This window comes from Betta splendens, chromosome 17, assembly GCF_900634795.4.
Source record: "Betta splendens chromosome 17, fBetSpl5.4, whole genome shotgun sequence".
In the NCBI taxonomy this organism is placed as follows: domain Eukaryota; kingdom Metazoa; phylum Chordata; class Actinopteri; order Anabantiformes; family Osphronemidae; genus Betta; species Betta splendens.
This window is the reverse complement of record NC_040897.2, coordinates 6,603,264-6,629,146: the sequence shown is the minus strand read 5'-3', so window position 1 is coordinate 6,629,146 and position 25,883 is coordinate 6,603,264. Positions and strand designations below refer to the sequence as shown.

At 43.1% G+C, this 25,883-nt stretch overlaps 4 protein-coding genes across 7 annotated transcripts; all 4 read right to left on the bottom strand.

Moving 5' to 3' along the window:
• Nucleotides 1-201: 201 nt before the first annotated feature.
• Nucleotides 202-9,209, bottom strand: LOC114844786 (dipeptidyl peptidase 9-like). 3 transcript variants are annotated; one of them, XM_029132371.3, is made up of 21 exons: nucleotides 9,050-9,209; nucleotides 7,743-7,824; nucleotides 7,353-7,591; nucleotides 7,135-7,247; nucleotides 6,747-6,920; nucleotides 6,403-6,574; nucleotides 6,212-6,322; nucleotides 5,595-5,723; nucleotides 5,443-5,504; nucleotides 5,255-5,355; nucleotides 4,916-5,093; nucleotides 4,624-4,783; nucleotides 4,426-4,505; nucleotides 3,685-3,837; nucleotides 3,422-3,557; nucleotides 3,172-3,317; nucleotides 2,914-3,060; nucleotides 2,651-2,803; nucleotides 2,133-2,275; nucleotides 1,539-1,650; nucleotides 202-1,322 (listed from the first exon to the last, which is right to left on the bottom strand). In XM_029132371.3, exons 2-21 carry the CDS (start codon nucleotides 7,796-7,798, stop codon nucleotides 1,230-1,232), a joined length of 2,658 nt encoding a protein of 885 aa, XP_028988204.1. In that variant the 5' UTR covers nucleotides 7,799-7,824; nucleotides 9,050-9,209; the 3' UTR covers nucleotides 202-1,229. The 3 variants fall into 3 exon arrangements, with proteins under 3 accessions (XP_028988204.1, XP_028988205.1, XP_040924136.1); XM_029132372.3 differs by having other exon boundaries at nucleotides 6,403-6,571; XM_041068202.2 differs by having other exon boundaries at nucleotides 7,743-7,870; nucleotides 9,050-9,197.
• A 487-nt stretch (nucleotides 9,210-9,696) lies between these two features.
• On the bottom strand, nucleotides 9,697-11,501 carry rps15 (ribosomal protein S15). Its single transcript, XM_029132373.3, is given in 5 exon segments — nucleotides 9,697-9,852; nucleotides 10,393-10,627; nucleotides 10,953-11,038; nucleotides 11,423-11,443; nucleotides 11,445-11,501. Coding segments are annotated over 5 exon segments (513 nt in total). The 3' UTR covers nucleotides 9,697-9,738.
• A 1,474-nt stretch (nucleotides 11,502-12,975) lies between these two features.
• cnn2 (calponin 2) lies at nucleotides 12,976-18,661 on the bottom strand. The gene is made up of 7 exons (XM_029132582.3): nucleotides 18,414-18,661; nucleotides 15,915-16,036; nucleotides 15,756-15,822; nucleotides 15,347-15,484; nucleotides 15,146-15,262; nucleotides 14,541-14,687; nucleotides 12,976-14,306 (listed from the first exon to the last, which is right to left on the bottom strand). The coding sequence occupies exons 1-7, from the start codon at nucleotides 18,468-18,470 to the stop codon at nucleotides 14,001-14,003; spliced, it is 954 nt and encodes a 317-aa protein (XP_028988415.1). The 5' UTR covers nucleotides 18,471-18,661; the 3' UTR covers nucleotides 12,976-14,000.
• Nucleotides 18,662-20,988: 2,327 nt separating this feature from the next.
• On the bottom strand, nucleotides 20,989-25,844 carry crsp7 (cofactor required for Sp1 transcriptional activation, subunit 7). 2 transcript variants are annotated; one of them, XM_029131168.3, is made up of 3 exons: nucleotides 25,546-25,844; nucleotides 24,542-24,616; nucleotides 20,989-24,461 (listed from the first exon to the last, which is right to left on the bottom strand). In XM_029131168.3, the coding sequence occupies exons 1-3, from the start codon at nucleotides 25,615-25,617 to the stop codon at nucleotides 22,770-22,772; spliced, it is 1,839 nt and encodes a 612-aa protein (XP_028987001.1). In that variant the 5' UTR covers nucleotides 25,618-25,844; the 3' UTR covers nucleotides 20,989-22,769. The 2 variants fall into 2 exon arrangements, with proteins under 2 accessions (XP_028987001.1, XP_028987002.1); XM_029131169.3 differs by lacking the exon at nucleotides 25,546-25,844 and adding an exon at nucleotides 25,224-25,413.
• Between the last annotated feature and the right edge of the window lie 39 nt (nucleotides 25,845-25,883).

The following is a 25,883-nucleotide window of genomic DNA, read 5'->3' as shown; positions in this document are numbered from 1 at the left end:
CAGCAGTTGCACAGAGGACCTAAGTGGGTATCAGGAAAAACAGTCTTTCAGACTGCCTGATGTACAGGCTGCTGAATGTACAAAATATAGGATGAAGGTAAAATGGGTTTCTAATTTATTGGTTCATTTAGGCTCAGAAACAGCACAGAGACTGAATGTGCACTGCTTGTAATGGTGAATGAGACGACTGCCACAGACGTGTCACTGATTTATACATTTATTTATTATCATGTACAAATTGTATCCCAGTGGTACAAAGCTGTTGTAGGACTCCAGTGCTCACCCTCCTGTTGTCTTTATTGCAGTAAAAAAAGGAAATACCAGCAAGATCAAGAATCAAGAGGTACTTTGGCAATTATAAATTATGTGTTAAGAAGGCAAGCAGACATCTTGAGCAATGTAACATAAAGGGAGGGAACCGAGCACAACGTGAGCAGCTTCTGTCAGCACTCATTAAAACCAATAAAACCCATAAAACTTTATTCAAACACAATTAAAACAAGTGGACAGAGGAAGATCTGGCTTCCTTTCTCTATCGTGACTCAAACTGCAAGGAACGACTCACAGTAAGTGTTTGTAGGTTATTTTAAACTGTGCTAGTGAACATCTGTTTATGTAGGTCTATGTTTATTATTTATGTAAATTGAACTTCACATATAGTGTTTAAGCTCATGTCCGCAAATGTGTTTATAGATTCCGTTTAATATCAGTGAACTGTACCCCTGTTCCTACCACTGGCTCAAGTGAATAAAGTAGGAGGGGAGAGGGAGAATAACAGTAACATTTGGCAAAAACCATCACGGTTGTGGAGATGAGGACGCGGGTGAGCCATGAGTCAATGTGACACAGCCTGCACATTTTTCTCCATATGTCCTTGTCTTTGTTCAGCTTTCAGGGTGAGACACCGAATCTCTGTGCTCATAAACCATACACCAGACTGTACATGGGGGGAGGTCACGGAGGAGTTAGGACAAATAAGCGAGTAACAGAAGGAGGGGGAGGGAGAGAGAGAGAGAGCAAGCGCAAAAGTGTGACAGAGAAGGTAAATGAGTAGTTTATAGGACAGAGAGGCTGCAGAGCGTGTGATAGTCTCTTGATGATGGGGTGAACAGCTGGACGTGGGGTCGGTGTGGAGAGGCCTGGGATAGTAAAAGGGTGGGCAACGCGCCGGAGGGAGTAAAAGAGGACAGAACGGAAAGCAGGTTTCAATTCTCCCCTGTCGTCTCAATTCAGAGGTATTGTTGTAGAAAGTGCAGCAGCATGATCTCGTAGTGTTCTCCAGACTCAGGGCAGCGAATACTGTGTCGCTCGTTGGGGTAAACCTGGGAAATTGAAACAAGACAAATCTAGAGTCATTGCTTACTTCATTCCATGTGGATCCTGTTAAATCTGCTTGAGGATATTTCTCTTTTATTATATATTCCAAACATTACAAAGCACTGGCATTATTCCTTACAAAGGTCTGCGTAATTAAAACAAGTCGACAGGTAATAGCAGACATGTGTGATAGCGGACGGACAGCGGTTTCTGATGCTGACCTGTAGCTGATATGGCTTCCCAGCACGTATTATTTGTGACACCAGGAAATTGGTGTGGAAAAAGTGCACATTCTCGTCCAGAAATCCGTGGAGAATCAGCAAACGATTGGGCCTGCAAAGACAAGAATCAAATAGTTACACCTTCACGCCTGATTCTACACTATTGTAACACGGAGTTCCCCAGGGCTCCAAATGAATTTAAAGAACGGCGAACTAGTGCGACTGCAGGGCTTCGGTGACTCTAATTTGACTCCAGCGTCCGAGCACTGCTCCAACATGCCGTCTGCCAGCCCCTCGAGGCAAATCAGCCTCTCCACACATTTGATCTATCAACGCCGTTAACTTAAGGTTTCATTAAAAGCTTCATGTAATACGGGACAAGGCACACAATGCTTATTTGCATATAAGCACTTCTACACTGCAACACTTCTAAAGCTGCAAATAAAAAGGTCTGAATCGCCAAATATAGCAAATTAGTCTGGAAGAACATGTGTAAGAACGTATGTAAGCAAGTAGGACATATAGTATCTGCAGTCATGATGTGACATGAACACATATTTGTGCTATTCTACTCATAAAAGTGTGTGAGCTCACTCGCTGGGCAGCTTGTCCACGTGCAGAGCCACAGATCCTTCCTCGTAGCCCTGCTGGTTGTTGTCAGGCACATCCATGTAACGCTCAGTGTAGCCTGTGTCGTAGGCCATCCATACGGTGACCGGGGCGCCTGCGATGGCCAGCTAGCAGGAAGCAAACGGAAAGCTTGCCAGATGAGTTGTTTATTTAGGTGGAAAAGTTTTACTTTGGTCAGAAAAACAAACTATTTAAAATATATCACCAGGGCAATGAGAAAAAAAGCAGCATTTTAGATTGTATGTAATATGGTCAGCATTAAAATGGTTTATTATAAACACAAAAGAAATCAACACTATACACTAATACTGATGCTATGAAGCAACAGACGTTCAAAAAGTTTCTACAGATATCAATGCTGTAGACTGAAGAACTGTCAAAGATGGACACCGTGTGGACTGAGGCGGCAACTGCACCACAAATTCAGATACGCAACACCCACGCGACAGGGGCAGGAGGGGACGACAGACAAAGCTTCTAACCTTAAAGACATTAGGTCGCTGGATGAGGCCCATGAGAGAAAGAAAGCCGCCGTAGGACCAGCCATGGATGGCAACACGGCTCAGGTCCACAAAGTTAAACCTCTGAGCTACGTACTGCAGCCCCTCCACCTGGTCTTCAATCTCCACCTGACCCTGGAAAGATCAATGTGAAGGGTAAATTTTAAATACATGTGTTACATGTATTTCTCTAAATGTGTGTACATGCTGTCTTTATGATTTTAATCACATTACTCTTACTTTACCATTTTGTTTTTTAGAGCGCCTTCAAATTCGAGGCCTCTCTGACAGGAACCCCTCCCATCGATGACGACCACAGCGTAACCCAGAGAGGCCAGCGTGTTCAGACGGAGATACTTCATCCCCTTGAAGGAGTTATTTACCAATTGCACCTAAAATCATATACACAGGAAACATCAATTCAAATTGAAATGATGAAAAATAGTTTATGGAAAAGATTGACTAAAAATACAAAAGTATAACCAGAGGATCTGTTCACAAACCTGTGGGCCTCCGTACACGAAGAGAACGGTGGGATGTTTCCTGCCCGGCTGCAGGTTGTGAGGTTTATACACCATCCCATAAAGCTGAAAGCCCGACTTTCCCGGAAAGTCAAAAATCTCTGGTGGGTTGTAATCTCCTGGGCAACCTGAAGAACACATTACCACGTACACATAGGTTAGTGTTCATGCGTGAGCTCCCACTGGAACATCCACTGATCAGTCAAAACTAAAAGAATGACTTCTCGTTTACCTGGTGATTCCATCATGCTGGCCCAGAACACAGGTACGACGAGGAGCGGGTCGCATTCTGAACTCGTCAGCTTGTAGACATGAACACATGGAGGAGTGCTCACATTACTGTAATGGCTGACGAAGAAGTCAAAATTCTGCAAGAGAACACGAGAGAGCAAAGTTTGAATCTCATTTTGAGGTTTCTTCCTAAAGAAGTCTTTTTTTTTAAAGATTTAAACTGTATATATGAAATGGATCTATTTCTATCTACTCGTTGGGTACCTGGCTAACAGAGCAGCTATGGGAGAAGCCAGGCTTGGTTAGTCTGAGCACATCTCCAGGTGAGTCATAGCTGACAAGATAGAGGTGATGCTCCAGAGGAGTGTCTTTGGTGCCTTGGAAGTACACCAACTTTGTTGCCTCATTCACCCAGATCTGTAAAAGACAAGAAAAAAGGCAGAAAGGATAAATAATCAGTGCTGTCAGACACGATGTGTTGTTTGTAGTAAGTTAAAACAACCACCAACAACCTTTAAAGTGTGGTAAGTAAGGTGTGTATTGGGTATGAGTTGTTGGGTATAGGGGACGATATTTGTTGCCCCCATGTGTTGAAAAAGCAGTACAACTATTGTGAACATGCTGACACGCCAACCATTACACTCTCTGTCCCTGATCTGAGCCAAGTCCAACTAAACAAGTGTTTCAAATGAATCAGGACCAAGACTCGAGAATTCTACACTGACAGATTCACAGATATGCACTAACCCAGTGTGTTTACTTGCATTTACATGACCAGGTTAGAACTGTCTTTTCTCAGAGCAGCTTAAATCTCCAGGACCCTTGGGTAATCCTGAAGCCTGATCAGGAAAGCTGCGAGTAGAATCCATGGAAAACACACATTCCCCTGGGAAACTGGCTCCATAATCAGCTTTATACAATCACATGTGCATGACATCGCAGACAGGCAGCTGGATGAAGTTGTACAGTGACACGGTGCTTGCAAAGCGGTGAAACATGTCTGACCTTCGAACCATGTCTTGCCAGCACTTCCCATTCTCCACTGGTCAGTGTAACCTCCTCCTTGATTGCACATTTGAAGTCTCCTACAGCAGACAAATAAAAGACTCATCACACCTTTTGCACTTCATGTAGCAAAACCAGTACAGTACAAACCCAACAAAACACCGCCAGCACAGAAGCAGAGCTGTGATTGTTTCTTACCCTCTACGTGTTGGTAGTACTCTGTCCAGTTGTAGCAGCCGGGTTGTAACAGAGATGTGATTTTATACAAGTGGCTGAAGCCTGTTTTGGATTCATTTACCCAGATAAACGTGAACTCATCTTCCATCGTTTGAACAAAGGGGTAGAATATATCATGAACCTGCAGAGAGAGGACAAGCAGATGTACTGTAGCTGAATGCAGCCAGAATAGTCATGCACCCTACAAAAGCACCTGTTGACTGGAAATACTAAACATTAGGTTTAAGGTAATCAAACAATTGTACAGTCTTACATTTATCCAGATGTCAGTCGTCTCTTCGTAAATGATGTATGGCTGTGTGTTACTGGGTAGAGCCTCCAAACTCTCTTGCCTCACAGCTGGGTCGTCTGTGACGGGGATGAAGAGGGCTGGAGGCAGCAGGACCAGCTGTAGTTTCCTCTGGCTGCGGTCCAGCAGCACTGCCCAGCAACTACAGAGACACAGGAAAGACTAGATTCAGATCGCTGCTTCATAAACCAAGGTTTTACATTATTCATCTTTATATAAGTCTCCAACACTAACAAACCAAGCATCAAACCAACTTAATGAATAATTAGTCTCTAGGAGCATCGCCATCAGCATCAGACTCACTATTTGCCATCACTTGTCCATCCAACTCTGGCAATGTACTCCGTTCCAGGAAACAAGGAGGTGAAGGGGATGACCAGCTCTTTATCTAGCGTCCTCACAATCTGTCGGGACAACAAACACACGCAAACATTACAGACAGCAAAACACAGCAAATGATGGAAGTGAAATAAAGACGATCGCAGACTCACCCTTCCTTGATGGTCCGTCTTAATCTCAGCAAGTTTAAGAGTAGCCTGTGGATTCTTGCTCCCTGTTAATGGAGACATTAGAAAAAGCATTAAATGACAGAAAGGTCAATAAATGAACCTTCCACATAACCAACGTGCAGGGCAGCACTGACCTGTTCGGGGATATCTATATGCGTCTGCCTTCCGCTCCTCCAGTGCAGGAGATGGAACATGAATAATCTCTACTTCTGTCTCATCCACCTCTTCATATAAAAGGTAAACTGTTTTACCTCCATTACAATCTGTGAGGGAGAAAAGAGTAAATTAGCTTAGAGGGCAAACAAAAGCACCATTAACTGTGCTGTTATGGGCTTTCACAATGCTCAATGAGTCTGGCTTTAGACAAGACTGACAGCAGCTTTAAATGCTTTCTGTGTGCAATTAATTTCCCCCACTCTAGAATGCTGAACTCCAAATAGTCTAGGAATAGTTTGACATTTCCAGATTACAGCAGCGATTGCCATGAAGAAAAGGCACAAGTACCCTTAGATAAGCATTTTGTTAACACCTATTTGAATGGTATGGACAAGTTAACCGCTTTTAGAACTTTCATGGAGTCTACCTCCTGGTGATCAGTAAATCAAAAGCTGCAGCCTACCCACTGAAGTCTTAAGGAAGCAGAAAAGGGGGGCTACTCTGTACTACCTGCTGCAACCAGATACCTTTCATTGTGTTTTTACAAAAACAAATAGAATGGGATGTGAATGAATGAATGCTACTAATGGCTGACCTTCTACTGCTGTAGGACACCACCAGTAGCCAGTGAAACGGTCAAACTCTTCCTGGATGACAAATGTTGCTACACCTGCAGACTTGGGATCCTCTTTAATGTTATCCAAACCTGAAGACAATTAAACAAATAATAAAATCACTTGTACAATATAAAGCATTTGATTTCTTCCTTCAAAGCAGTCTTCAGACCTTTGTGGCAGTAGGTGAGTCTCTTTTCTTCACTAGTCTTAATGCTGGCTATCCACAGATCATTATTGTTGATGAAGGCTATGAAGTCTGGGTCTCCAGGGCAGATCTTGGGATCCATACGAGTCCCTGAACACTGGGTCTTGATATCCACAGGCTTTACAGGAGCAGACTGCTAAAACCAGCAGACACAATCTTAGTGTTGGGGATGACATCACCCTTGCTGTGACAGTAAACACGCATGAGTGTGGAAGATGTCGTTCCTGTACAGTGTATCAGTGTTACTACATAGCTTTACCACCTAACCTTACCCTGAATAAAAATGTAAATAATAACTGTGTACTCACAATGAAGCCATTGTTGCCTCCATCCTGACAGTAGAAAAGACTATTGCTGGCCTGGAAGAGGAAGAGTCCAGTCTTGGCATGGTAGTCATATGAAGTGATACCAAACGCCCCCAAACGTTTGCGCTCTCTCAGCAGCTCTTCCTCTCGAGAGTAGGCCCCTTGGTGTGGTGTAGCCTTAAAGAGTCAGCAGGAATTCAGATGAATGTGCAACGTTACGATAGACTAAAAAATAAACCATGTTACATTTTTAAAGTAATTGGAATGGAATGGAAAGGTGCCTTCAGGTAGAGCTTAATACAAAGTGAAAGCTGCTTGAGAGAAATGAGACAAGTCATCCTATGCTGGTTGGTACTGGCACTGCAGCGTAAGTAAAAGCTAGGGAATTCACCTGGAAATGATCCAGCATCTGTTTCCATGACAACACTAAGTGGGCCTCTTTCTGAATCTTCTTGGGGATTTCTGAGAAGAGTAGCGAGTTCTCTCTGCTTCCATAAGGCATTCCTGGTTAAAGAAGTAAACAAAAAAAGAAAATAATCATCTTCAGCCCATCCAAAGTACACTACACAAAAAATACAAAGCACAGTGTCAGATTATCAGTCATCTTACCGAGGTAGTACAACCGGTGGGAGTGGGGTCCATTCTCATCTTTCTTTTGCACAAACTGGAAGTCATGAGGGGCCTTGTTGGCAATCATGCCTGAGTACTTCCTGCTACAATGTATAATGTCGCGAAGGCCCTCCCAAGAATGCTTCTCCACAAAGAACTGAGATGGGACATCCTCCATCTCCACCACCTCTGTGCTGTCCAACAGGCCATCCACAGCCGTCATGCTCACAGTCACACAGCTGGAAGTACAACGAACCGATTAGGGAAATTAGACAACCAGAGATACCTTCAACTGTGCATTCTCTAAAAGGACTTAGTTCAAACATTTATTTGCCTACTTTTCTTAGAATCAAAGTAGTTAAAGAAATTATAATATGAAACTCAACATACCTTTTCCAGATACCCTCTTTATTGTCACAAAGTTTGACCTTCTTGACTCTATGCATTCACCGGTCAACACCTCACTCCAAGTCTGTGACCAATAAATTCATTTGTTATTTCATTTGAAGTCGAATTACCTGTTTAACATACAACAGCTGGAGATGACAACAGCAATTTCTGATTATAAACACTTATAAGCACCTATTCTAACTGACAGAACTGTGGATGAGGAAGAACATGGAAAAAAACCTAAATAATTTACTAAGACTTATACAAACTGTAAAATGTTTTAGATTTCAAGAAAGACAGTGATTTTGAAGGGTTTTATCCTTGTTGCTTAGGTGTTTGGAGCAAAAAACAAGTGACACGTCTCTGATCCTGCTGCAGCTTAAGTACAGGGTTTAAGGAATACCCCACATTCCTTTCTTCATAAGCTCTACTGGCTGAGATTAATATGATGCAAACACGTGGGAAAAATCATATACTTTAACTTGGGCGCTCTTCTAATATTAATGCTGAACTCATACAATCGTAAAATAAATGAATATTATGCATTGAATTTACAACAAGCACAAAGCTCAGGTCTGGTGTTAATTCAACAATTACCAGTATGACGTTAAGATGATAACTGGTAGCACTTGGGAGGTCTGCTTGTTTATGAATGGATGGACGTTTACCTAAGTGTAGCTTCTCTATCTATATTAATGGCTGTATCATACAAAAACTGAATCTTAAAAAGCCAATTAAACGTCACCTTAAAGTGGAGTCTGTTTAGGTGCAGTATCCAAAATTCAGTAAAACGAAAGAATTTCTCGGAAACTCGCAACGTTACACAAGGAGAGGCCTCTGTTGTGCCTGCGTTTGATGGTAGGGTGATTTCTTGTAATACGACCTTTTTAGGAGCGAGGAAGAAGCGGGTTGCAAATGTACAATACCGGTACCGATCATGTTAACAGTTAGCTAGCCTGCAGCAGATCTTTGTTCTGGGTTTCAACTACTCACACTCGCTGGAAAAACACCGGCACGTTCATTTGCATTAACATTTTAATCGGCACCACTGTGCCAGATGGTAGTGAATGACAAAACCACAGGGTGTTGGAAAAGAACTGTTAGCTCACATTGTCTTCGTTGAAAACAATATGCTTAGGTATATTTTGACATGACAGCTCCCCTCTGTCATTTGCGTCCCGAAGCTAACTTGCTAGCTATAGTTAACCCAAAGGCTAGCTAACATGTAGCTAACGGTTGCTGGTTTACTGTAATATACACTTGTTCGACCGCCCCATGAGCAAGCTATAATTTAGGACTATACTTACCAGCCTGAGCACGATGTATTTAAGGAGGTTCCTTTATTACCGTGACGACAAACAGATTTTGAAACCGCTAAAGGTTGTATCCATGGCCCAGAGTGGCCACCCGCAAAATGTAGCCGCTTTCAGATCAGAATGGGGAGGAACCCTAGACCTGATCGTGCACACCATCGGACCGTATTCAGAGCAGCACCACCGGTTTGAAACGATATCAGCAAGTCAGCGTTGAGCTGGATTTTGCAGGGAGGCTAAACTTTCAAAGGATCCTCCGCATTTCAGATTCGTTTTCCTAACACCGCTTTTTGTGGGCTTCTGATAAGTGTCAGCTATGCTCAGATTGTGTGCAGAAGGAAAGTTACTTTACTAATATGCTAGAAACAGTCACTATATTAAAGAAATCAATAGCCTCAATCTGGTTCTCCCCTATTTGTAACATTACAATTTTCAAAAATCATTGTATAAAACATCTGGGTGTTTTAATACCAGATGAAATATACCTAGTACAAACAATTCTGTACATGCTGCCATTTTAAAAGCTTTTGAAGATATTAAACATTTAAAAAGATTAAGGAATAGCTTGTATCTTCATTATGATTACACTGCAAGACATCCATTGTCAAATTTTCAAACATTACACAAAACAGGAGACAGTGTGGATCACCCATATTTTATTTTTTACAAAGAATACAGCCACTCTACTTCAGTGGGATGAAACGAGAAGAGTGTGTAGCTCCAATACCAGGGCGACCGTGTTTAACTGGCTTGTAGGTGATGGAGAACTCGCCCAGGTAATGACCACACATCTCAGGCTGTGGAGAGGAAAGTATACCAGTTACACAAATGCACAAATTCACAACACAAAGTTTTTGGGGTAGTCGGCCTTAGTTGGCTAATAATTTATTTAAGCATTTTGGGTTAAAGTCAGTTTTATTTTAATGTCCAAATCCAAGAAAAAAAAAACGTGAATAAATCACCAACACTTAAAGTGTCTACTGTAAAACCAAAAGTATCCAGTTACACTAGTTTACAAGCGCCACAAACTATTGTTAACATGCATAGTCCTGTAGTAAGTGATCCTGCATCATGATGCTACACTGATGCTTTCTGCTTCTGTAGTACATTTTGTGGCCTTAAATAGTTGACATATCAAAATGTAAGACATCTTCAATTTCAGACAATTCTTTGAATGCTAATGCAAATGTCACGACCAGAACAGTGTAAAAACCCACAATAAAAGTTGTTAAAGTAGGTCAAGAGATGAAAAGCTACTTGTTTCGACCAGGTTGAATCCTTGTTCAAAACAAATTCAAACTTCTTCACAGCACACAGACCTAAGCAAAGCATCTCACCTTAATTTCAACCTGGTTGAAAGTCTTGCCGTTGTACACTCCAACCATGGACCCAACCATCTCAGGCAGGACGACCATGTCCCTCAGATGGGTCTTCACCACCTCTGGTTTTTCCATGGGTGGTGCCTCTTTCTTTGCCTTACGCAGGCGCTTCAGGAGGGACTGCTGCTTGCGGCGAAGGCCACGGTTCAGCCTCCTCCTCTGACGGGCGCAGTAAAGCTGCATCAGCTGCTCACTGTAGAGGTAAAAAGTAGCATTTTGTCAATAAAGACCCATATAATATGATATAAAAGTTTGATGGCTGTTCAGCAGGATATGCTTTTCTGCACATTTAGAGACATTACTTTAAATCAGTGCCTAAAGATGAACATTTAATCGTGTAAAGACAAATGTTCAGTTACAGGACGCATGCAATCACTGTAAAGCCACCAATGACAAAGAAAATGTATTTTTCTGCATAACAATATAATCAACTGAAATTGATTGTGCTGTACACCAAGACACACACACACAACGTTAGCCTGCTGTAAATACCGAACTGGCCACAGCTGATCACTTACTAGGACATGTCCAGAAGCTGGTCCAGGTCCACACCTCTGTAGGTGAACTTCCTGAAGGTACGCTTCTTCTTGACCTCAGTATCCGCCTGGAGGGACAGTATGTAGCGTTAACCAAACACAGCTAGCATGTATGCTTCGTAGGCAGTCTAATATCAGCGTTAATTTAAGACATTTAACCATCTTCGCATGCAAACTAAGATGCAAACGCTGACAGTAGAAAGACGGGACATTTTCTGCTTCTATACATTTATAACCACCGTTTTCGCGAAGCTACCGACTGACATAGCTCAGGCTAACACAACCTACAAATATAAGCTCATCTTGTATTCGGATCACCGATTTTCTACTAAATAGCTACTGGATGCCTGTTAACATCGGGAGATATAATCACTTATAGTATTCGGCCACTGTAGTGCTAAGATGTACTTAGATTGTATTTCGACTAGCTTCGCATTCGAGTTAGCACCTACCATCTTGCCTGGTGTTCCGGGAGAAAAGAACGACAGCAAGTCTCATTCGAGCTGATATCGCGCGATTTCAGAGAAACATCCGGTGGTTTGTTCCGGCGTGGTTTATGTACTAGGTAACCAACAGATGGCGCAGTTACACAACCACTGTAATAGCTGCTATTGTGTTTTTAAAAATTGTTGATGTAAATCAATAGTAAGCTGAGTCTCATTTCTGCGTAAAGTCAAAGAATATGACCTTAACTGGAAAACAACCAGTGAAACGTTTGCATTTTGACTTTTTGACATGCTGCAGCTTATTTAACAGTTCATTAATCAATAAATAACATTTAATTGTTTGTCATGTTGCTTTTTGGTCTCCAATTTACTTTATCCTCTAAACCTATCACACAACATATTGAAATAAACGTTAGTGATACAATATATAACAATAAGGGAAATGGAAATCTGATCTGTGCAGCAGAATTATGTTTTACTCACACATGAGCAGGGAACTGTAATATAGGCAGTATATAAAGTACAAAATCACCAGATTACATCACTGGTGCAGATTAATTTACATTTGTATGCAAGTAAAGCATTTTCTTTCTGGCTGTTTGCAGGTGTCTTGCCAAGCTGTCAGGCAGGCCAGAGGACAGGTCATCACAGGTTATCACACCTAGACAGACAATCATTCCGGCATTCACACCTACAGGCAGTTTAGAATCCCCAGTCAGACCTGACTGCATGTCTTTAGACTGGAGAACCCAGAGAACATAAACGCAGACAAGGAGAAAACTTGTAAACCCTCCATCTGTAACCATCTGTAAGGGAATAATAATAATAATTATAATTTCTAATGTCTTATAAATATTGTGTTATTATAAATATTATTCTATTTCTTCTGTTTCTTCTTCTTCTTCTGTCTTCTGTATATATGTCTATATGTCTTTGTGCTGTTGCAACAAGGTAATTTCCCCATTGCGGGACAATAAAGGTATTCTATTCTATTCTATAATAGACACATACGCAATGCTGTGATGACCATGCATGTTTATTTCTCCATTTTTACATCAGAACAACTACACCACAAACTTAATAGTGGTTCAGACCTCCTCTGACTGTGGATGAGGCTGCCAGATGCTACTTAAAATAGCTTTTTTCATCTTGGTTTTGACAGGTCTTCCCCTCATTGTCTTGTCCTCAACCTCACCACATCCCTCTAGTCACATTGTTTATTTGCAAATTTAACCTACATAGGTTTTTGTAATATACATAAAGGCTTTACAAACAACACACCTAACTGTGGCCTGAAACTTTTGCTCAACACAAAATGTCTGTTTAAATTTACACTGTTTATTGTACACCAGCAGGCAATGTTACATAACTCTTCCTGTATGAACATTGCCTCTGGTCAGCTGGTTTCCAGTCTTATCTAGTATCATTTCTTAAAATCTTCTGGTAAATATACTTTACTTGATGATTCCACTTCATGGTTCCTACATCCTTTTACAGAAATGAAAACCAGGCCTGTCCTTCTGCCAAATGTCACCGTTGATGAAAAAAAACTCACAACATAATGAATACACATCTTTATTACACCGTATTCACAATAACAACATACTTTTGAAAATTTTTTCCATTGGTATAAAAATTATTTAAGAAGAAAACTAGAGTCTAATTTTAAATGTTACTCAGAGTCAGGGTATAAAACAGCCCCTATTCAAATCACAAATATGCATAAATAATATTCTTAAATGATTAAATATAATCATAGAATAGGTTCACATATCAACCAATCGCTACTCAAATAAAAGAGAATCCAGTATTCTTGCTTGGAATGTTCAAAACTTCACTTGAATATGGTTTTATCCACTCCTCCACTGCACAGTCTTTCGTCCAAACAAAACACGCTTAATTCCAGCTGGACTGGTTATGCAAACAAAGGAAATATTTCGTCCATTAAAGAAAGAGTGTAGAAATGAGCTGGAGGAAAGATGGAAGAAAGAGATAGAAAGGATTTGTTCTAAAGAATCCATTTTGTTCCCTCATCGGTCTGAATGACCGAAGCTGCTCTACTACTGTGTGGTTGACCAATACTGAAGAGATGAAGACAACGCTGAAGCAGTAACACGTACAAATGTACATTTTCATTGACAGGACTAATTCATTTCATTTACACAGATGATACAGACGTTTCAGAAACACGTGGGGCTGACACTTTCTCAGAACACGCTAATGTTTCACTTTTAGTTGCATGTTGCCCTTAAAAAACGTGGGGATGTCCCTTAAAATGAAAGTAATGAGTCCGCAAAAGTCCACAGAAGAACAAGTAATAATGGGCCTTTGGCACACTAAATTAAAAAACTAAGCCAAAAAGATGAGCTTTTATGGTCTCTTTAAATATTTAAACAAAAAATAAAAAAAGGCTAAAATCACAGACATACAACCCATCATGATATGTGTAACAATGGTTTTGTACAAATAAGAGAACAATTTCATACAATACTAAAAAAGGACAAGACCTAAAAAGGTGCAACATCCTATGAAAATAAAAACGCTTCTGCTGAGATCTTCCTGCAGATCCTTCCTTCCTTCCTTCCTAGTAATCCGTCCCGTCCCCATGGTACGCCTGCTCCTCTTCCTGGTAGCCTTGATAACCCTCGTCTTGGTAATCTGGGATGTAGTCTTGGTTGCCACCTGCCCCGTTATGCTCGTCCTCGACCTCTCCAGATTTAGGACAGTACTTGGCGTCGTAGATCTGCCGCCCCAGGCCGAAGTTCTGGCCGCTCTGGTTGGCTCCCTGGTTGTAGCCCATCTGCAGGGACATGGTGCTGTTGTCGCACTTGTCGGTGCCGAGCTTCTGGTCGTAGATGGCACGCCTCGTCCCGGGAGCAGTCATCCCAGCCTGTAACAGACACACAAACCGTACTTAATAACAGTTATTGTTCCCTGCGTAGGTGGTAAAACACTAAGCAAAGTGCTGACTTCACTGCTGCCAGTGTTGTGCGCAGCAGGATCGTTGTACAAGTCTAAACACGAGATCGGTTCACAAAAGTGGAAGGACAGGAGTCGGTGATGCCCGAGGCTTTTGGTGCCGTTCTGGAATGTGTTTAGAAAAGCAGGGAAGGGGCTGCTCTACCTGGCTCGCGCCCTTGTTGGTTCCCATTTGCAGACTGATGGTTGTGTTGTCCATTGGTGGCTGGATTTGAACTTTAGGGTCATAAAGGTGCCTCCTTGTGCCGTAGGCATTCATGCCTGCCTGACTGGCACATTTGTTGGTTCCCATCTAAAAACAAAACAAAACACTGCAATAAATCCCTTAAAGCGCTTTAAACCAGCATGAAGCACATCACGGGTGATAAACTGCTACTAGTGATGTTTACTGACTGACGACAGGCCAACATTCCGTTAAACTTTGTCACGCGTCGTATTTGTAAACTGGAAGTTGTATTACAAGTTTTCCGTACTGTTGTGTACATGTCTTCATATCTACATGACATCTTTGTGAAGGAAACTAAAACAAAAACAGACGCTTTAGAGCCTCAGAACAATGAGGAAAAAGTATAACGCTCGACATGTTACAACAGAGTCAGGTTCTGCAATAGTTTCATCACCGATGGGAAGTGCCTCTGCTTATAGTTCAGCCCAAGTTAGGAAACTAATTTTCAAGTCAAACTGGCTGAATTTAGATGAGAAGCTAGTTTTTTGTACAGTGTTCTCAGGCTTTGAGTCTTAACAACCTACCTGTAGACCAATGACACACTGTCCTGCCTTCATCTTCTCGTCATCAAACATCCTCGCCTGCTTGTCAGAGTACTTCACCCCGATGTCCACGCGTGACTGGCAGCCCTTGGTTTTGGCCTGAGGGAAATTAATTGAGTGTTAAGTCCCAGAATGACTCTGACAGATCAGCACCAGCGCCAGGGTTGGAGCTTTGGGACTCACCATGCTGGCCAGGGCTAGCAGCGTGGTCTGGACCTGCGTCATGTTGCCACTTTCAAACAGGTCGTTGGCTTCAAAGATGTCATGAGGCTTCAGGCCGTACGCTGTGATGGCCTTGATGAAGTTCGTGAGGTTCTCCAGCTACAGCCACAACAGTTAAGACATGATCAATATACTATGAACTAGTAATTCGTGGGCAAAATGTTTCACAGTCAAGTGTGAGTCATTAGAAGCAGCACACCCAGCGTTAGCAGCAACCATGACGCAGCATGATGCAATGAAATGGAATCCAAGCAGTAAGAAAAAAATACGCAGCCATTAATCACTTCATGGACAAAAGCAAGTCTCCAAGCGCATTGAACGTCATCGCTGGCATACGACGTGCCCCCAGCTGTGTCGAGATGAGACCTACCTGATGCCAGTTCAGCGACGACTGGTTGATCTTCCTCACAGAGCCTGGTTGCAGCCTGTTGATGAGTCTGTCAGAAAACGATGTGTAGATAAATTAGATCAGGGGCACGTTTTTGAAGCAAATGATGAGGCTTGGCGATAATCTATGAGGTGGACTCACTCGCACAGGATGACTCCATTCTTCAGGCCTTTCTGGAAGTCGGGGCCGATGGAATGACCAGTGATGTCTTCGATCCAGATCCTTAGCTCGTCCTCCTTCTGAGGGTCGTACTTCTGTGCAATCTGCGCATGAAAAGAGGTCACATCACAATAAGAAAAGCTAAAATGTGATTAAGTGTTATTTAGTTTTGGTTATTTTGTCCTCTTGAAACTTCTGGACATTTACAGTAACTGGATCTCTGAATATCACATAACACATTTGTCCTTGAGTGTATTATGACTGAACCTAATCATGTTTCATGGTCAACTCTTTGTCTCTGTATAACACGATACACGTACAGATGCTTCTCTGTCTCCTTTAACCAGGATTTGTAAAAGGTGACGCTGACATGGCTTCACACACACACACACACACACACACACACACACACACACACACACACACACACACACACACACACACACACACACACACACACACACACACACACACACACACACACACACACACACACACACACACACACACACACACACACACACACACACACACACACACACACACACACACACACACACACACACACACACACACACACACACACACACACACGGATATCCTGTTTGGTAAACAGCAAGTTCTCCCCTGAAGTGCAGGAAGGCTTGCTGAATAAGGGGGAGGGTGGCTGAGTTTCGCAGGACTTAACAAGGCCCAAAGATTGGGTTTCTAGTGAGGGCAGGCTTTGTGGAGGTGCCAAGTGTGTTTTGATTGTCGATGCGAAGTGTAAAAACACGCTTTACTGGCTCTGAAAGACGCCGTTCAGCAAAGAGCACCGCGACCACAAACAACTGTTCACAGTGAAAGCAGAAATGAGGATATAAAAATACATGTAGCTTGCGCAGGTTTAAAAAAAAAAAAAAAAAAAAAACTCAGTGTACGGTTTCTTTTCATGCAGCTAAGCTTAAGGGGTCCAATCATCTCGGGGCCGACTCACAGCCCGGTTCAGTCCGCCCCTGAAGGCAATGAGAAAATAAACCGCACCAGAACCCACTTATACATAGACGCTGGCTGCGCTCTAAAGGGCTTTCTTCTTAGTCTTCTAATTAAGCTTCAGTTTCCCCATTTATGAAAAAAGCCCCTACAATTTCAACTGCCCACAAAAGATCCTTCAGATGTAATTTAGAAAGAGGAAAGACTTCGCCGCACAAAAGACGAACAAAATGGGCTGGAATGAAGCAGCGAGGGGCCAAGACACAGCGCAGACTGTGGAGGCGGCGTTTTCTACATCTACTTCAACTGAAAGCGAGGGGGGCAAAGACAAGTGTAAAGCCTTGAATTCCTGACATTGCACAGAGGGGCGATACGTCACCGATGGCAGGAAATACCACTCAAGTCAGCATCTCTCAGGGTCCACCTCCCTGCAAGGACATCAGCGGCAAGACGGGAAATCTGCATGTTTTCTTTACGTCCCGCACACGTTGTTCTGGGGAGAATGTGGGGAGGGGACTTGACCTTTTCTATTCCATACAAGGGCAAAGTCAAGGAATGCAGTTTAATATATATATGTTACAAAGAGGCGGCAAGAGGCTCCGTGACCAAACGCGACAAGAGTAGTAGTTAAAGGTCCGGTTTAATATATATATGGGGTGAAGGTGAGTATGTGGGAAGAACATTTGTCTATGTTTGACCGGCTGCCAGTTTACACTACAGTGAAAAGGGGGACAAACCCCAGTGAATACGTTATTACACAGTAACAACGCAGTCCCTGAAGCTTGAAAAGTAAAAGTTTCCCAGTTGCGCAACCCGGTGCGGTACACAATAACGTGGTCGGGAGAGTAATCTCCGGCATCAGGCTTGGTATTTTAAGTGGATCCGGATGTGCAGGGATCTGCATCTGTGGAGCCGCGTTCTGACGGGATGCGTCCACACCACGACGCGTTGCACTTTTAAAAAAGGAGAAGAGGAGGGTCCCGCAGGAGGAACAGGGTTCATTAAAAGGGGGGAGGAGGAGGGGGGGCACGGACGACGCAAGGAGTCACAGTATGCACTCAACAGCATCCAGCGCAGGCACTAATAGGTGAATTGCATTATATGCTAATGCGGGGCACAAGGCCGGGCCGCGGGCCGCACTGCGGGACGGAGCTCTGTGAAAGCGGAGGGCCGCGCTGCCGCAACGACACGCTCCTCAGCCGAAGGGGACAACGCCCAGAGTGAAGTTTAAAGGCAGAGTCACGCACGGGGAATCAGTTCAGATTCCCGACAACGACGGGGACTCTGTCAACTTTTTCACCTAAATTAACTTTTAGGGGTTGTTTAATTCTGGTTTATTTCTAGAAACGCCTCCAGAACGCCACTCACTCCGGCCGAGCTTTGCATTCACCTTCCGTCTACTTTAACCTGGGCACGCTTTAAAATGGAGGCCAGGTGATACAACGACACCGATGGAAGGAAAAGTTCAGGACACTTTACTTCATGATGCGGACAAACGAGCTCACCTACCTTGTTTTTCACTTCAGCCGATAACCCGTAGGCAGGACCCTTGTTGAAAGAAGCCATTGTCAAAAAGCCGAGATTTTGCTATTGTTGTATTAAAAACCTGTACTGACTAAAAATAAAAAACTGCGCTTCAACGATCTGCGACTTTCTCTTCCAATGAAACCTCGCAAGGAACTAAATACTTCCTTTCTCTTTTACGGCCGCCAATTAGAGCGCTCCCACGGTTTCTGCCAAAGAGCGTTGATTCAAGAGCCAAGATAGTTCCCTGCTCGTAGCGCAGATGTCCAGGAACGCAAGCGAGGAGGTGTTCTTATAGGAGAGGGACCTACTACAAATCTGTACGCTCATGAATACGCAAAACACGAAATTAGCATATACGAGCATTTAGCCTAAAGGCGTGCATGAACTTTACAAGAACACATAGGCACATTTTTTTCACAGTTATTTCACAAATGGCGTAATTAACATAGAAAGTTGGGTTCTCTAGTGGGCTAATATTTGATCACACACTTGAACAGAAAAAGTATGGCGCAGTAGCCATAATGTGCTAATCTGTGGTTAATGGATGTGTAAAAGCAACAACAACTGCACTACACATATTTATTTTGTCCTATTATGATCTATTTCTAGACTGATCAACTAATTTATGAATTAACCTCGGTTTGATTTATAAAAGAAAACATGGTAAACATGGTTGGTAATTGTTTCTTTCATTGACAACGCATGGGTTGACAGTTTTGTACTTACACTGGACTAAAAACTGAGGAATGTCTATTTTCTGTTACTAGTAAATACCAATAAAATACCAATGAAAGGGTACACAATCAAGCATTGTTATTCCCATATTCGTGTTACCTAGAACATTTATACGCATGCGTTCTAGCGACAACGGAAGTACACAGAAGGGACTCCTCTCGCGGCTGTTGAAAACATGCGCGTCGTTAATCGAACCAGGCTCCACCTTTCCTCTTCTTTTCCTTAGGTCGCTATCGATATCAAAAACTCCATATATGGAAAGAAACTTCCCAAATTCCTGCGTGGTGGGAGTGATCCACCGGTCCCACCCTGCATTCCAGACGCGCAGCGGACTAGACAACTTGTCGCACTTTTTTTGAATCACTGTCGACAAAAAAAAAGTTTCGAGGAACAACAGTGAGCTATGGAGGTGACGTAATGTCGGTGTAACGTAGGGTCAGGAGACAAATGTAACTTCTGTTTGCCAGGATTTGTAAAAGTGTTACACAACTTTATATTAGTGTGACCGGCGTGTACTGTTTAACTCAAAGCATAGTGTGAAGTGGAGAACCAGGGGGTTTCCTTCACAAAGGAACAGAAACCTTTATACTGAGCCAGCTGGAAATCTATAACTTTTTTATTTGGTACTGTACACTTTAATGGAGCAGTCTTTTTCGGTAATTTAGTTAAGTATGTTGTGAGCCACAGCCTTTCCTGACTACTCCAAGCAGACATACAGTTCCTAATAAACTAAACGCAAGCTTCCTATAATTAGATCAACATATACAAAAAGGAAGCTCACGTAGTGACACATACCCAGATGTTTTTCCAGACCAGCCATAATCCAGTTAGGGACAATAGTTCTGTTCTTTAGGCTGGAGCCTAAAGAGCCACTCGCCTTAAAGGTGACACTTGTTTCTGCAGCTTCTTGAAGCCCAGATTTCTTATTTGCGTCACGAGCCAAACTATGTTTAAGATTAGAGAGAAGTTTTAAAGGGGTTGGAGAATGTCAGAGCTCCCATGCATTGGTTTGGTGAATATTGGAAAACCAGCTGGCTGAAAAATGAGAATTTGTCTCTACATTCAATTTGCAAAATTAATCAGCAGATTAACTGATGTTGATTGGTTTCAGTGGCAAAAAGCTAATTTCGACAAATCCCTTCAACATGATGTAACATTTAAGGTTAGGCGTGAACCAATAATCATGACACATGCATGCATTGTGTATCCGGCAGCTTCCAACTAGTAAAGCTAGGAAGCAATGATGTAAACCCTGGTGTCTCTCATCAGTGTGAGTGCGTGTCTGGTCGTAAACACAGCTGTATTTCTGAATCTGTCTTTGCAGGATTACAACAAACAGGTGTGCAGGGGCTGATTCAGAGCCTGTGAATGACTTCACCTGAGGGAAAGGGTTAACAGCTGCTCATACTATTGTCTGTGAGTTTACGTCAGCTCCATGAGTCACAGCACAGAATGACGTAGTTGTCACAGCCCAAGTTTATGGAACACGCAGGGACCAATGTGTTATCTCTGTAGAGACTAATGGTTCTAATAAAAATGTCACCTGCAGACACAAGGCCCTTTGTTCACTCATGGTGGTAAATCAAGGCCACCAAACACTGATAGCTGGATATATCCACTATGAGTTTGCATCTCAAAATTAGAGGTTCATAATTCCTTTAAAATTAGATTCTAAGTCATGTCAGTTCATTGGAAAATACATGTCTAACGTCACATACAGACTGAGGGAACATAGAAATGAACGTGCACCCCCACATGGACAAACTGTGTAAGTACATCAGCGCTCAGAACTGTAAAGGACCCACAAGTCAGTCCACTGAGCTGAAGATTTAGATCATTTTATTTTCAAACAATTGAGAGATGTTAAACACTGAACAAATAAAGATGTCCCAGTCAAAACTCCAGAAAACAGATTCTTATCAACCAGTTGTTGGACTTTTCCTTTATTGCCAGTTGCGTTGTCGTGCAGTTTTCTTTCCATTGTCTGCAGCTTCACCCTCACTATGTCAGTGTATAAAAAGTGAACAGAAACGGCGCATATGCCAGCATCCTGTCGACCGTGGGATTTGGAGTTCTCGCGTGTAAACCCAGCTCCACAGACAGGCGCGTTTGATGCAGAAGCAAATCCAGAATAACCGTTTACCAAGGCACATTGGTAGGGATGAATGACTGAAAGAATGAATGAATGAACAGACAGAGAGGCTGCGCAGATGCCCATCTTAATTTAAATCATGAGAGAATAGGTGGTAGTGACTAAGAGGAAGGGGGGAGATAAACTGAGTCATCACATGGAAAATACCAGGAACGCACAGCTTTCTCGCTTACTTTTATGCTTCCGGCATTTGAGATATGCTATTTCAAACTGTATTTACTAAACTGTCAAACCATGTGAAAGAACATTAAGATGAAACTCTGAATTAAGCTTGGATACTAAATTATAGGAGCATCACTTACTATTCAGACTTGAAATAGAAGTCATTTACATTACATACAAGTGCATAAGGGATCTAAATCCTGTACATTCATTAAGGCTGTTAACTCAGAAAAATGTTGGGATTTTTGTTTTTTTGCAAAGGCAAATATGTAAAAGCAAAGACAGTTCCTGCATTTAAACATCTCATTGTTATCAGTGTCAAATGCAGGTATTGATCAGAGCCATCTAAAATGACAGGTCTGGCTTGGGAGAGAAGAAGTGGTGGCAAGGGTTGTCACTGTAGTAGTGCCACACTACTTCAATGGAACCATTTGAAATGAAGTAATTCAATAAGAGCTGTGTGATGAGAGGGGAAGAAAAGTGAGCAAAGGTGTAGTATGGAATGTACGTACTGGCCAATCTGAATGAAAGACCATTCCTCCGTCTGTGTGAAACATTAAAGTTCAGGCTGACAACAAAAGACATCTAGAGGTGGTTGAATGTTCATTTTGATGAACACATAAACTGGTCAAAAATAAATAGATGCATACATGATAAGAAATTTATAATTTACTCTTTATATCTCACGTAAAGCTTCTTGTAAATACCAAACACGCTCCAGCATCTTATACTCTGGACATGTTCAGCTCAGCCTGCGCTAGAGGAACTATCAACACCTTTCTGGGCACCAACATGGCAGTCTGGTCTGGACAGGACAGCTCAACCCCAGCCTTCCCCCAAATTTAACCCCAGATTGTAGTTTTTCATTAGGAACAAGAAGGTAAAAGAAGAGACCAGCATCATCCCAGTGAGTCTCAATGTGATGCACAATTCTGAACTTTGAAAATTCACATTGCTAACTTATCTGGTTGCTGGGGACAATCCTGACCACTTGGTTTTGCCTCCTGTTAGTAGCAGCACTCTGCAACTAGGGCCTTGCCATTCTTTCAGTTTGAAAAATAAAACAGAAACAGCCCTTGGTATTACAAACTTAACTATTCTTTTAATCTTTACTCTTTATATCAAAATCTATAGATTAGATAATCACAAAAAGAGGAAGAAGCTTGAGGGGGAGCTTAGCAGGCCTGGCTTATGCCAAACTCACAGTGGACAAACAAAATCACAAGTATCTTATCTCTGGTGAGAGACAACACAAGGAGTGGAAAAGGACTGCAACCTTCTCAAAACTCTCAGTCTAGGCAAACATATGGCAGGATGTTCAATTTGCTTTCGTCCCCGTGAGGGTCCAACGATATGCACGCTGTCCAATCATACCAGGTGCCCATGGTATCGTAACAACCATTCACCCCAGGCCAGTGCTGTGTGTGTACCCTGTCCAGGTCCTCCTCAGTCACCTCCCGACTCACACCCGGTAAATCCCCTATTACGCTGTCTGTTTTCAGAACATGGGTCTTCCTTGACTCCTTAACCTCCTGTTCTTCCCTTTTCAGATACTCTGACATGAAAAAGTGTGCACTAGGAGCCTGGACCCCCGAGGAGGTGAGCACATTGCTCTGAATGTTCAAGTAGGACTGGATGATTTCATTTCTGGATAGCTCCTTCCAGTTTGTCTGGTGGAAGGGATTAGGGCTTGGACCTGGAGCTGGGCCTTGGGTTGGGGGAGGGACTGGGGCAGAGGGAGGGTGTACAGTGCTTTCAGTTCTCTGCCTAGACTCAGCTAGGTCAGGAGTGGGGGCTTCGTCTGACTGGGAAGGTTCTTTATTTACCAGACTTTTGATCTGACCTGTGACAGGATCAAATGTTAGTCTGCGTTCTTTTAACCGCACAGGTTTAGTCCCATCCTCTATTTTCTGGCCATCTAAATTAACAGAGTAGTCTCTAGACCTGTACTTCCTCCTTTTATGTTCCGAGTTAGGGACCGTTGTCCCATCTGTGTCATCGGACACACCCAAGACTCCCTCAGATGTTGGTCTGCTTAGGTCTGAGTTGTGCTGGGCAATAGAGGGTGAAGTGTAGACTGATTCTGACCGGGATTCCAGTGTTGCAGATGTGTCTTGTGAGGGGAGATGAGATGGGAATTCTGACGAACTGGCCCAGTGCGCTGAAGACCTATGGGAAGAATGTGGCAACTTGTCAGCATTGGATGCATGAGCTGGGGAGCATACAGGCTGGGACGAAGCTAATGGCGAATCCCTAGATGAAGGGCTAGGCGTTCCTTTGGATGAATATGCAGAAGAGATCTTGTTCACCGTGTCTGGCTTCACGCTTCTTGGACTAGAAGTGAGGCCACGGGGACTTTTGGCTTGATAACAACTGCCTCCAACCTCATCCAGTCTTGATTGCTGCTGCATCACAGCAACTTTGATCAGAGAGGAAGTGCTAGGTAGCTTGGCCATGCCAGGGGAGCTGGGGCGAGGCTTGACAGCATTAACTGGAATCCTGTTGATTTTATCATTATCAAGGTAATCTATTCGCGATCTGTCAGGAGACGGGACAACCTCCTGATCAGGTAGAGCATCTGGACTGCCAGCAATTCCATTGATCGATGGTGGTGAAACTGAGTTTTCATACGAAGACATCTTAGGGATTTTATCCAGTAAATGCGCTCCAATGTCTCTGTGCTCTGCTCGGCGTTTGCGACTGCTTGATTTCTCAGCTTTTGGGGAATATGTGTTGTGAACGTCATTTCTGACTTTGACTTCGGTGACACCCTTCCCCGACAAGGAAATTTCAGGGGGCGAGGCATCCGTTCTGCTGGGATGGGAACTGCCATTGGTGGAGCCAGGAGCACTCGCAGCTACAGGTGGACCAGGTTCAATCAGCTTTTGCCAGTTCCTCAAGAGTTTCTTGGCACGCTTTGCAAGGTCTTCATCCTTTGTTTTCTTCCTTACATCATTGATTAGTTTTCCTAGTCGAGTTTCCTAAAACAGAAGGTGAATGAGAGTTAGAACATTTATACATTTCTTTAATGAAGCTATGGTTTACATTTGACCTGTCTTACCTCAAGTGCTTCTTTGGTGATAGGATACTTTTCAAGACACGCGATTACCTCCAATACGACCACCATGTTGCATATCTGAAAAGATGACAAGCCAACAGTTGCTATTACTTCATCCCTGCACTAAGTAAATATTTATTACACCTAGACCGGTAGCAACATATGATGCGATTGTTACGTGAGAATTTTGGTCACAGACCTAATTAACATACGGTAAGTGACAACTTAACGTGACGCTCAAATCGTGACTGCAACGTGTGTTAGCTGACAAGTCTCAGGAGACTGAACGACGGCGAAAAAGTAAAAACGGCCAAGTGTCAACTCAGAGGACCTTTATCACCACACATGTCCGGACAAAAGTGTAGCACACGCACAAAAAACCGCGGCCGAAGACGGTCCATTTCACTCCAGCACATTATAATCCCGTCGACAAAGTCTGCGAGTGTTTGAGTGCCAGATTTACCTGTTAGCTGCTTTGGCTACCGCTAGCGTTCAACTTACTTAAGAAGGAAGAACCCGACTATTTCCTAAAACGTAGCTTTAGCTAAAGCTAATTTAGCTAAAACTATCTCCCGCACTTCGCAAATAGGAACACAGCCGACCACGAATCACTGAACGGTAAAGAGGCATAAATAACATTAAACAGTGTACCGAGTTATCCCAAAAAGATATGCATTCGACTCACCTGTAGCGTTAAATATTCTTAACCCGCTTGCTGTTAATGCTAGGCTAGCAACTAGCATGCTGTACGGACCAGCTAACGCCTGATGACCAAGGTAACGCCGTTGCTAAGTTAGTTAGCCTACAAGCTGTCAACAGAAGAGCACGGCGTGTCCTCGCCTGTCGACGCGTAACACCTCGGCGAGAAAACGTGCAACGTTTCAAAACAATGCACGAGATAATAAACAGCTCGCTGCTGGACGACCAGTATTTTCGATTTTTTGTCGGAATGCAGGTAAACAAGCTAATGCTAGCTAGCTAGCCCCGTTAGCTTTAGCGTTGCTCACATTGCTCTGACTGTCGATGGCCTGCAGCAGCCGGTCCCTCATCTGCTGCGGGGTTGCTGAGACCGTTGTCATTGCCCGTTCGGTGCGATCCGGAGGATGGAGGGAGGAATCCTCCAAAATGGAAACCGGATGACAGTGGTGACTCAAAAGCCGCTGCAGTGACACGTCCGGCGTCCTAACAGCATATTAGACGTCTCGGCAGACGTCTCCGTTTATCTCACATGGAGTGGGGAAATGTGCGAGCCGTGGCAGCCTGCTCGGCGCACTAGCAACTCACTACCAGCTGCTGGATGTCTCACCGGCCTCCTGCTGCATGCCGGGAAACGGTGTCTGCGCCC